General features: G+C 40.3%; 1 protein-coding gene across 1 annotated transcript in view; it reads right to left on the bottom strand.

Annotated features, from left to right (window-relative positions):
* BLNK (B cell linker) overlaps positions 1 to 12,250 on the bottom strand; it is a 58,942-nt gene that overhangs the window by 2,405 nt on the left and 44,287 nt on the right. Inside the window, exons 10-16 of the mRNA XM_016219984.2 lie at positions 11,483 to 11,510; positions 10,657 to 10,699; positions 9,248 to 9,332; positions 8,770 to 8,801; positions 5,477 to 5,553; positions 4,580 to 4,663; positions 2,662 to 2,817 (exon numbers count right to left, since the gene is read on the bottom strand). Of these exons, the coding sequence (XP_016075470.2) occupies positions 2,662 to 2,817; positions 4,580 to 4,663; positions 5,477 to 5,553; positions 8,770 to 8,801; positions 9,248 to 9,332; positions 10,657 to 10,699; positions 11,483 to 11,510 (505 nt within the window). The remainder of the gene's footprint in view (positions 1 to 2,661; positions 2,818 to 4,579; positions 4,664 to 5,476; positions 5,554 to 8,769; positions 8,802 to 9,247; positions 9,333 to 10,656; positions 10,700 to 11,482; positions 11,511 to 12,250) is intronic.

The raw sequence follows: 12,250 nt of genomic DNA on the forward strand, positions 1-12,250 counted from the left end.
TATCCATTCTGAGGTAGGGATGAAGATTCTTTAGGCCAAGAGGAATCCTTGTTTACCAGAGTTTCCTAGCAGAACAAGGAAGTCCAGAGCCCCTTAGAGCTCAGTATTTATAGGAGAGAATTTCAGGACCTCTAACGAGGACAGCTCCCTCACCCACCCTTAAGCCTTACAGAAGTACTGGGGAGGCTTTAGAATGAAACCACCTGTCCAGAGTCACTCTGTCCTACCAGGATTATCACCATCTCCTACCACTGATTACTACTATTAGGAGCACTTATTTAGAAAGATATGTAAGGTTGCAGTAAGAATGAAGGTTTTTGTGAGTAGGGAAAAGCAGACCTGCTAAAGTTTAACTGCTGTTAAATGATAATACAATCTATATTTTAAAACTCAAGTTTAACCTTGATCAGTGTTTGTGTTTTCAGATTCAAGACTTTTGCATTTTCTAATTATCTGAGACTTTATTAAAAGCAAAATAAAACCCCAAACTATAAAAACTCCTAGAAAAAAACATAGGAGAAAATCTTCATGAGATTGTATTTGACAATGATTTCTTGGATATGACACCAAAAACATAGGCAACAAAAACAAAAATACACAAATAGGTCTACATCAAACTTAAAAACTTCTGTTCATCAAAGGTCACAGTCAACAGAGTGAAAGGTAACCTATGGAATGGGGGGAAATATTTGCAAATTGTGTGTGTGATAAGGGGTTAATATCCAGAATAATGAAGAAGAACTCCAACTCAACAACAGAAGATCAAATAACCTGATTTAAAAATTGGAAAAGAGCTTGAATAGGTGTTTCTTTCAGAGATGATATACAAATGGCCAACAAACATGAGAAGATGCTCAACATCACCAACCATCAGACAAATGCAAATCAAAACCACAATGAAATATCACCCAATAGGATAGCTACTATTTAAAAAAAAAAAAAGTGTTGGCAGGGATGTTGAAAAGTTGGATCCCTTGTGCACTGCTGGTAGGATTATAAAATGATGCAATCTCTACGGAAAACAACATGGTGGTCCACCTCTCCCCCAAATTAAAAATAGAACTACCATATGATCCAGCAATCCCACTTCTGGATATATGTCCAGAGGAATGGAAAGCAGAGTCTTGAAGAGATATCTGCACACCCATTTTCACAGCAGCACTATTTACAATAGCCAAGAGGTAGAAGTAACCCAAGTGTCTATTAACAGATGGGTGAATAAGCAGAATGTCATATATAATACAATGAAATACTATGTAGCCTCAAAAGGGAATTTTGAGAAATCCTGTCACATGCTACAACATGGGTGAACCTTGAGGATATTATGCTATGTGAAATAAGGCAGTCACCAAAGAACAAACATTGTACGATCCCATTTATATGAGGTATCTAATGTCAAATTCATAGAAATAAAAAGTAAAATGGTGGTTGCCAGGGACTGGGGAGTGGGGAAGGAGAGTTTTCAATGAGTATAGAGTTTCATATGTGTAAGATAAAAAAACTCTGGAGATCTGTTTCACAACACCGTAAGTATACTTAACACTACTAGGCTGTATACTTAAAATCGTTAATATGGTAAATTTTATTATATGTGTTTTTTACCACATTTTTAAAAAAGCAAAATAAAGAGTATCCTAATTGGCATATGACCCTCTCAGTTCATTTTACAAATGCTGTTCTCCTGCCTGTAACCACTCAATCAACAAATCGATTCATTCATTAAATAAGCACTTATCAAGCATCCACTGAAGCCAGCCATTGTGCTCTGGTTCTAGAAATACAAAGATGAACAAGACGTAGTCTAGTTCCTGGCCTCATCTAGCGGAGGAGACATACACTTCAGAAATTATGACACTTTCTAACAATTCACTGACAAATGCTGGGTTTGGAACGGGTGTAGTTATTTCTGAAGGAATACTGAAAATAAACATTTTTGAACTTTTAAAATTCTATTTGCTTAGATTGTTCTTTCTATTTTCTTTCTCATCCGTTTCAACTTTCATTCTATCTATTCAAGTTCAACTTATCTTTCAAGACCAGAACAAGTATCACCCCCTTTCTGACCATTTTCAGGGCTCACTTATAGGAACAAGCTGGGAAACGGAGATGTGGTAAGCATTGAGTTTGGTCCAGATTAAGAGTTGAAATCACGGTTGGTTAGTATTCGAGACCTACTGCAATGCTTTTTTCTTGCTTCTTTTTTCATTCTGGCCCAACAGTGTAGCCTAATGCTTCAACTCGGGTTATTGCATTTCTTCTAATCCTTCCTTGACCATCCACCTTGGGATTTGAGTTGAGATCCTAGTTCTCGACTTAGGAGCTCTGGACGCTGACCTTGATTTTTACAACATTAATTCTAGTTGACATTTCAATCTTGATTTTTATGTGTCCCTGGACTAAAATACTGAATCAGACTGACTCCACTAAGTAACAGGGTAAAAGGACTAAAATGTAGCCTTTACCTCATGCCAGTCTTTCCTCCTGTCTGTTCTCTCGTAGGATACTCTGCCCAAACATAGTACTTTATCTGTTTATAACGTGTGCAAGCCTTCGACCAAGTGCTCTTGTATCCCCTTTTCTCATCTACAGCATCTAATATGGTACGATGCCATTGTGTTCAATACATAGTAATAGAGTTGGATTAAAAGAGAAATTACTGACCTCTTCGCCGTTTTTTTTTCTGCCCAAAGCATACTGTTTTGTTGCTTCAATAAATCGCACAGGGATATTATATACTCGCTTATTAAAAAATACAACTAATGTATATGGCTGTTTGGAATCATGGCCAGAGCTTTTCCGAATGAGAAATGATCCATCCTGTTTATTAAACAAAAAACATAATTATGGTTAGTATTACTTATATTTCCAAGGGTTGGACATCAGTTTATGAAAAATGCCTATATTCAAAATATAATTCTTTATATAATTTTTATTATTGATGTTTGTTTTATTTTCCAAAAAAAATACTTCAGTAAACTACATACTTATACAAAATATAACATTTTATATTTACATGTTTATATATACTTACAGAAAATCCTGAGTGAGATCAATGTACTTTTTGATGCACTAAATAAGGTAATTATGTTTATAGGATTTAGAAATGTGTGAAGGGACACATTAAGGTCAAACCCAGAGGGCACTCTTGAACTAGGAACCATGTCCACAAGTAGTATATGAATAAAAAAAGTTATCAAACATTTTGTTCAAAAACACTTATAAGAAGAAAGTAGAAGTTGGGGATAAAAATATTTTAGCTGATGAAAATTCTTTCCCCCAAAACTTATATTGAAGCAGATAAGAACTGTAACACAACATTACAAATTTAAATATTTTATAAAATATTCTAGAATCATAAATTCAAAAATGATGAACAAAAAAAAGGACAGAAAGCAGGAAGAAAAATCCAACCACAGTTGATCAAACTGCGAAGAAAATAAAAACAAACCTGTCTCAGAAATGAAGAAGAAATTACAAGATGCCCAAAGGACAATTGCCTCAAATGAAGATTTAAATAAATCTCTGAAGGAAGACATGGAAACCACCAAGATAGAGGGAGTGGGGTGGAGATTTAAAAAAAGGATAGCAACAGGGTCAGAGTGGTTGGAATCAAGACAAAAAAGGTCCAAGATGCATGTGATTTGAGTCCTTAAGGGAGAAAAACAGAACAATGAAACAAGTACTCTTTAAGATTGTAATTTAAGACAACATATTGGAAATAAGAGAAAACTTAAATCTATTTACTGAAAGGGCTTCCATTTACCTGAAAAAATTTGACCTGGAAATCAACTCAGAGGTATATTCTGGTAAAACTATTAAACTTTAAAAACAAAAAGTCTGCAGAGTTTTAGACTAAAATATCAAATTACATATAAGGGCAAGAAAATAACAGTTTTGAATGTGCATGCAAGAACTCAGGGAATGTAAACACAGTTCTTCCTAAGAATCTAGTACAAAGTGAGCTTCATCAAACAAAAAGATAACGGGAAGCCAGCAAAGGAAATGATGGAAAGCATTTAATATGTTTAATTCTAAAGTTAGGACTAAAACAAGGGTGGCAAAAATAGTATGTAAATATATATTCTGACAAAGGGTGCAACTGAAAAAAATGGGAGGGGGGAGAAGAGTAAGAAAGGGAAAATTGGCACTTTAATCTTAGATTGTCCAAACTGTCCCTAGTGTTCCTACATGACTGGGCTTAGATGCTCCAAAAATCTCTCTTCAGGTACTTTGTGCCATCTTGACCTCAATCTTTTACTGCATGCATTGATCCAAAATAGCCCGTTACTTTTCACTCCTGGATGGATCTCACATAGCACGAAGCCTTTCAGAGCTCTGCCCCTGGATTCTCTTCTCTTCCACTGTTTGTTGAGATGAAAGGACAAGTAGCGGTGAGATGGAGGAACAAAGAGGGAGATGCTTGAAAGAGAGGAAGGAATGGCAGATCCTCTTGAGTAAGTAAAGAAAAAAGATCCCTGCATCCATAATTGTTGCAGTTATTTAATTAGCATATTATTAGGATAACAACTAGGCCTACTATAGGCTGAGGTCAGGATATGAGATTTAAAAGTGGCCGAACCTTGTTTGATTTGTATAATGCCTCTTCAGCAGACTTTCGGTCGCAGGCACCAGCGTACCACGGCTTACAGTGAACATCAGCTTCCTGTGAAGTAGAGGGAGGTGTTAAGCATGAGATGGGCCTTCAATGACACCGTACCTTCTTCTGTGCATGGAAAAGCCCGATTTTGCGTTACCAAGACAGGCCGACTACATGCGGATCAGTGATTTGTGCGGAGTTTATGCTTCCTTTGATCAATCATGGGGTTCTGTGATTGACTTTTCCTCCATCTGGCCTTAGCTGCTAACCTTAGTCATTGAACATAAGAACCAAATCCTGCTTCCTGAACCATTCATTCCTTCCTCCTAAGTAAGTTACAACCTCGCTTTCCATTGTGATCTCATTGATTTTGCTTTGTGGAGTGCTTTACAATTTCCAAAGTGTTTTCACAAATGTTCTCTTATTCGATTCTTGTAACTAGTTTGAAGGCAAGGAGAATAAATGCTGTCATCCCTATTTTCACTTGAGAAAACTTAGACTTGCCCAAGGGCACAGGGAGTCCTTTCTCTTTGTAGACTGTGCTGTTTCATGTGTGTGAATATCATATGCCCCCACAGATCTGTTCTGAAAAAATTACGTAGTTATAAAAGAAGCTATGTGAGAGGAAGAACAGTAAAAAGCAACACACTTTTTTTCTAGTTTTGAAGAACCGCAAGTTGTTATTTAGGGCATCTAGGAACAAAGGGAGCAAGGTCTTAATACCTGAAAACAACCAATGTATTCTGTACCCATCAGCAAATGGGTACCCATAAGCCAACTTAAAATATAGTCTGTTCTCGAGCTTCACTCTAAACTCTCTCATAAGAAGACATGCCCTTTCCTGCAGTTAACTGGTAATGATAAGAGTTCATTTCATACCTGTTCTGACACATTGGAATTAGATGTAAAGCTGGGTAATGGGCCATCCACAGTTGGGCTGCTCCCTTCCGGAAATCCTGAAAGGGATTTGAAAAATCGATGGGTCTTCAGTATTTCTTGAGCAGCTACTATGACCTTACCTCAACACTGTGGTAGGTGCTGCAGGGGACATACACACTGAAAAGTCACACACACACCAAAAAATCCTTAAGAGCAATGGTTCTCAAAGCATGGTCTGCGGATGCGGGGAATCCCCAAGATCCTTTCAGGGGGTTTGCCATGTCTTTCCAAATACATGGCTCTGTGAAGCCCGGTTTTCTTCATATACTTCAACCAGAAAAGCATATTGCAACAGGTTGAATGTGAGGTAGGTAGGAGAATCCAGTTGTCTCTGTATTTCCAGGCATTAGATTTTTAAAAAATGTAAAACAGTGCCACTCTCCCCACTAATTATTTTTGTTTGGAAGATATAGTTATTTTTCATAAAAATATTTATGTTCACATGCAATGAGTTTAATATTTTAATAGGTTACTAAATATGTTTGAAATGTCTGTTGTAATGAATACATTCAGTATCAATAGAAAGATGTAAACCAAAGTTTTTGGGGTCTGATTTTAAGAGTGTTAAATGGTCCCAAGGCCAAAATGTTTGAGAATTGCTTCCTTAAGGCATAAGCTCAGTATAAGAGTGAAAACACATGAAATAGAGAAAATACTTAGCTGTGTTCATTCATTCATTCGTTCGTTCATTCATTCATTCATTCATGATTATGTGCCTGCCATGGATCAAGGCACTGGGAATATACAAGTTAACAAAACAGCAAAATGCCCTTTCCTCCTGGAGCTTAAATTTTAATGGAGTGAGAGACAATAAAGACGTAAGTAAAAAAAAAAAAAAAATATATAATATTAGAGTCATAAACGCTATGGAGAAAAGTAAGAGGGAAGGGGGCTGGAGATAGCCTTGGACAAGAAGAATTTAAACATGCTCGAACTGGCCGGGCGTGGCTCAGTGGCTGAGCGTCGACCTAGGATCCAGGCGATTGGGGTTCGATTCCCGGTCAGGGCACATGCCAGGGTTTCGGACTCGATCCCCAGGTGGGGGCGTGCAGGAGGCAGCCGATCAATGACTCTCATCATTGATGTTTCTATCTCTCTCTCTCCTTCTCCTTTCCTCTCTCTGAAATCAATAAAGATATATTTTTTAAAATAAATAAATTAAAAAAATGCTCTTCTGGGAAGGAAGGCCTCACTGAGGTGACCCTTGGGTAAGATAAGTGAACGGAGAGGTAGGAGGCATGTGCTATCCCAGGAAAGACTGTCCCAGGGAGAAGGAGCAGTGAATGCAAAGCCTGGCATTTGAGGAACAGAGAGGGGGCACTGTGCCTGGAGCACAGTGAGGAAAGGAGAGAGCAATAAGGGGTAAAGTCAGACAGGAGGTAATGAAGGAACCAGATTTGTAGGACCTGGTGGACCCCTTGACATGACTTGAGCTTTAACAAGCTTTTGGAGGGTTTTGAACAGAGTAGTAATGTGATCTGCTTGTCTTTTAACAAGGTCACTGTGGCTGCAGGGCTGGAAATAGATAGAACGGGGCAAGAGCTGAGAGAGGAGGCCAGTCCAGTGTTCTGCAAGCCCAGGCAGGAGGCAATGGTGGCTTGGAACAAATCGCATCAATGGAAGTAGTGAGCGTTGTTAGATTCCAGATATAATTTGAAGAAGTAGTTGGAATGTGTTTGAAGAAAGCAAGTGAGGAGGTCAAGGGTGACCAGAGCAACCAGAGTTGTCCTTTTTAAAAAGGTGAAATCTGTGGGAGAAGTGGGTTTAGACAAACTGAGTGCTTCAGATGAAAGCATCCTCGGAGTTCACAGGAGTCAGCAGAAGTTCAAAGCAGCAGGAGGGAGCAGGAAGGATCTGGCAGGCCCAGCAAGGTTGGGCGGTTCTGGGGGTGTGGGAGCAGCAGAAGACGGAGGGTGCTCGGCTCCCCCAAGGCACGCACTACAAGATGGTTGATGGCTTCTGCAGTTTGGGCAGTTGGGGGATCTTTTACGAGCTATAAAGGCGCGCCAGTCCTGTCCTGTTCCCCACATCTTAGCTCATTCTGTCCTTGCGTCAGCCTTTGCGGGAGGAGCCATTAGACCCATTGCACAGGAGGCCTTCCCGAGGCCCGTCTGAAACAGCAGCTCTCACTGCCGCCTTGACTCGCCTTGACATCCTCTGCTACCTTGCTTTCTCTTTCTTTATAGCACTTGAGCATTTACTTGATGTTGTATAATTTACGTGGTTGTTTATTTTTTCTGCCTCTCTCCTCCAGTAGAATAGATGCTCCGTAAGGGCAGGGCCTCTGTTTTACTCACTGCTGTTAGTCCCTGAGTCTAGGCTATGGCAGGTGGTCAATAAATAGTTATCAATTGGGTTGCAAACAATCAAAGGTATAATAAAGCTTTACACAGTGCAACATAAAACTGCTATAGCCCAACCATTTTTACTTTGTATTCAGAATTTTAAGAAATTTGTATTTAAGTTTCACTTATTTAAGATGCATGAAAACTCAAACTAAAACCTAAAAATCTGATTTACATTTAGTGTAAATGCGCAAAAACTTTTTGGTATATAACAACTATTCTCTGTATTTGAATTTTTTGAATCTTGATTATTTTGGAATGGTTTCCAAATTACCCATGTAAAGTAGGGTTTGTTTTATTTTATTATTTCCCTACATTAAACAGAAAGCAAATCAAAGTTTGGGCAGCTAAGTTCTGCAAGCCTGACTTATCTGATTCATATATTTTTAGGGGGAGGTAATGTTGGCCTTGGGAAAATTATCCAGGTATTTTTCAAATTTTTTCAGGGTACCTTTTGTAGATCTATTTATGATTATTAAAATGTATTTTAGATTTAACTTAAATAGCTATCATTTATTGAGGAATTTCTATGTGCCAAGCATTATACCAGGTACTCTCTGTAAACTGTTTGACTTAACTTTTGAAAACAGTTGTACTGGTTTTGTAAAAAATAAAATAAAAAAAATAAAATATGACTAGCATGACTAGTAAAATATTCAATCAATACTAAAAATGAAAAAGTAAAAATTATCTCAAATCCATGTACTTTTCAAAACAACTCTATGAAAAATATTCTTGGCCCCATTTTACAGATGAAACAAGCTAGAAGGATACCAAGACCCTCCAGGTGGAAGTGACAGTGTTGTGTTAGAAGCCAGGTGACTCAGACAGGACGATCCAGCCTTAACCACTACCCGATATTATTCTTCATGACTTCGTAGTACTTACTTGGCAGAGGTATGGGTTTCTGGTGGACTTGTCTGAAAGGAAGAATTTCAGATTAATTAAAGGGCAAAGCACAAGATGAATAAGTTTGACATTCTGTTTCCAGTGAAGACTCTGAACACACCCATCACCAGGGAATCAACAGGAATGGCCAGCGACCCAGCTCTAAAGGTAGGAGAGACGCTGAAACCTTCAAGATAAGAAAAATTATTCCCTTTGCTTTTGTAAAAGGGGGAGCCTCGATGAACGGGTTACATTTTAGTTAAGTCCAATAGTATTAGGTGTCTGAGATCCTAAGCAGTTCTTTTAAAGTTGTTATCTACTTAAAAACTGAACACCCTTTAAAATTTAATTGCAAAGCAATGAAATGTCAGATCTTTACCATGCACCACAAGCCCGTGCCCCTGTGTGGTATAGCGATGCAGGCATCAATGCCTGTAGCAACCAGAGGAAACTCATTTTTAAAGGAAAGGATTCTTACTTCTGAGCCAGAGGAAGCACTGGTGACTGCGCAGCTTCTTGTCTGTGACTAGACCCTCGGTGGCGTTCAGCAGGTATGGGTTTTTCTGCATCAAGAAAATTTGCATATTAGAATTAGAGTGAAATGTCTGTCCTCATGCCAAAGCCCAGCAATACCAACCGAGAAGCACTGGATTTGGCCAGATGTCTTCCTATGAAGATATCTTTCACCAGGATGTCATCTGTTTGTGCACCTGTCTGTCTGGTGATGTGTTTGTGCTGTTAGGACCAGGACACCCACTCCCCAGTGTTACACGCATACCCTCCTGCCTCTGTTTTCAGCTCTTGGTAAAGTACATGGGGACTGAACCCTTGGGATCTGGACCTTTAAGTGCGTGAGTTCAGGTGGGAACCAGAGATGAGCAAGTTTTAGCACCTCCTGCTTTCTATGGCGTCCACACAGGTGTCACCACACCCGGCTAACATCTTAGTCATAAGATGTGACTACAAGAAATTTCTTACTGATAAGCTATGATATTTTTTGAATGATCTCTTTTTTTAAAAATTGATTTCGGAGAGAAAGGGAGAGGGAGAGAGAGAGAGAGAAACATCAATGATAAGAGAGTCCTCATTGATCGGCTGCCTCCTGCACGTCCCCTGCTGGGGATCAAGCCCGAAATCCGGGCATGTTCCCCGACGGAGAATCCAACCTTGATCTCCTGGATCCTAGGTCAATGCTCAACCACTAAGCCAGCCAGGCGACTCACCAAGCTTTTAACATTAGTTATCTTCAAGTGTGGAATCAGATGGGCACAGACATTTGACTTTTAACTTTTATATAGTATTTTAAGTGTTGAGATTATAGATGCTTCTTACTTCTTTGTTTCCTCCCCCAGGATTTTTCAAATACTAATATTTTTTAAAATGGGAACATTCTAATAAAAAAAATTTATGTAACGATTTAGGGTTTTGATAAAACAAAGAAAGCATTTGAAGATGTACTAAGACATTTGAACTCTGAAAAAATTATTTTGAAAACTTAGCAAAAGAACTGGTTTACATCAACAGGTTTTGAAAAGTTTCATTCCTTAATTAAACCATTAGTGTAAGGTACATGAGTGGCTCTGAATCAGCCCACCAGCGGAAGTCCATGGTGCTGCTTGTGGCGAGCCACGCCCGTCCGCAAGCAGACAGGTTTGGGCTAGTGGACTGTAACCCACTCCAGAGATGCCGCCCAGGCAAGCTAGGTCCTGACCAGCTCTGCCACTCATTACTCACTGCAATGAGAAGGCTACTTGGCTTAGAAATGGAGTTTTATATTTACAATTACCTTATAAATAATGAAAGAACTTAGAAGGCATTTACATGCAAATCCTTAATTAAAATAACATTTAGAAGACGTGCTCCACCTTTAAAATAATATCGATTTACCTTCACAAACACTTGAGGCATTCTGTTGAGAAGCAAGTGGAGTCTATTAAAAAAACAAAAACAAAGATATTCAATACAGTTCAATGTGGAAATAAAAGTCAAAGCAATATTATTAAAATAAGTATTTGGGGCGAACATTTCTCTGATGCATAGCCATTGTTTACATCACAGGATCAATTGAAAGCGCGCAGTCTCCAGGCTGGCCTGGCATGAAGTGACAATGACTGGCGGTGTCTCGGGAGGAGCAGCGTGGGCTTGGTGTGGGGCCCCCGCTCTGTCGGCAGGGTTGGTGGATGCCATGCCCGCAGCAGCTGCAGGGCAGTAATGTTTGCACAGTGGGAACCCCGCACATGGCTCTCGTCCCAGGCCCACCGCCTCGTTTCAGGGCTTTGCTGGGTGATTATAAATGTCAGGCCACAGAGTAGGTACCAGGTCAAGGTGGGCTTCCTTGAATAGTGGGCTGGTCCAGGTGGTCTTTGTTCTGGCCAGAACCTGAGTTTAGTCAGGCCTGAGTGTGCCTGATACGCAACGGTCAGGTCTGGACACGGGATCCCCGAGGGGAAGACAGATGTCGCGGGAGGCAGAGAGCCTGGCCGCTGGTCTGCCTCCCAGTGAAGCCGCCGGGGTCGCTTGAGGATGACCTCCTCCCGGCAGCATTTTCCCAGGCTAAACGAGGATTCCAAGTTTTTCTTGGACGGTCCAGGCAACACCTTCAGTTGCTAAGATTGCTGTGTTCACCTTTGCTGGAAGCGTTGTCAACGTTAAATAAATGGCCAATAAACACTGCGGGAAATATGAAGAGTGTTTAAGCGCAAAATTAACCTACCGTCTTCAGTGGGGTAGCTGGCTTCTTCCTGAGGGGATAAAAAAAGATTGGCTTTGTTAAAACCCGAAAAGAGAAAGTGGAGCCAACTGCTTATCATTTTCTCCTCAAATTTAAACTGGAGCAATGAAAGTGATACGAGTGTGTAGGAAGACTCCTGGAAGGGCGGGGGGGGGGGGGGGGGAAGCAGGATTTAGTTGTGACCACCCCCACCTCAGACAGGGTCCACTGCAGATGGCAGACGGGTTAATTGGAGATCACAGGAGCGCCAGTTGCCGGGGAGTTGGCATAACTGAGCTCTTGTTCCAATTCTGTTACTAATTACTCTGTGATCTCAGGCTGTGAGGCCAGTCAGAGCGTTAGTTTCCTCATCTGTAAAGTGAGGACAAGAACATGTGTTTCAATGTGGACACAGAGCCCCCCTCCTCCAACAGCACCCCTAGGCTACCGCCTGGAGACATGAGTGTGGCCCTGCAGGGGAGCTGCAGCAGGCACCTCCTCATGCCAGCTTCCGCTGCTTCTAGGTGGCTGTTCTCTACTAGGCTTCTGCCTGGGGTTTCATTCCGAACAGAAAAATCCGAGACCAACAGAAGTTTGAAAGTCACTGTGATCTGTGGTCCTGAAGGCGTTTGCCTAAGCTAACATTCTGGTTTGTTTTACTTCCAGTAGAGATTGGAATCTAAAATTGCTCAAGTTTAAAGCTTCTCTTTGGTGTTTATTTTAAATACCGTCTGTCTGCCTCTCTTGCTTTGTTTTTGGCTGACTGCTGGA

Source organism: Miniopterus natalensis, chromosome 14, assembly GCF_054644295.1.
Source record: "Miniopterus natalensis isolate mMinNat1 chromosome 14, mMinNat1.hap1, whole genome shotgun sequence".
Taxonomy (NCBI): Eukaryota; Metazoa; Chordata; class Mammalia; order Chiroptera; family Miniopteridae; genus Miniopterus; species Miniopterus natalensis.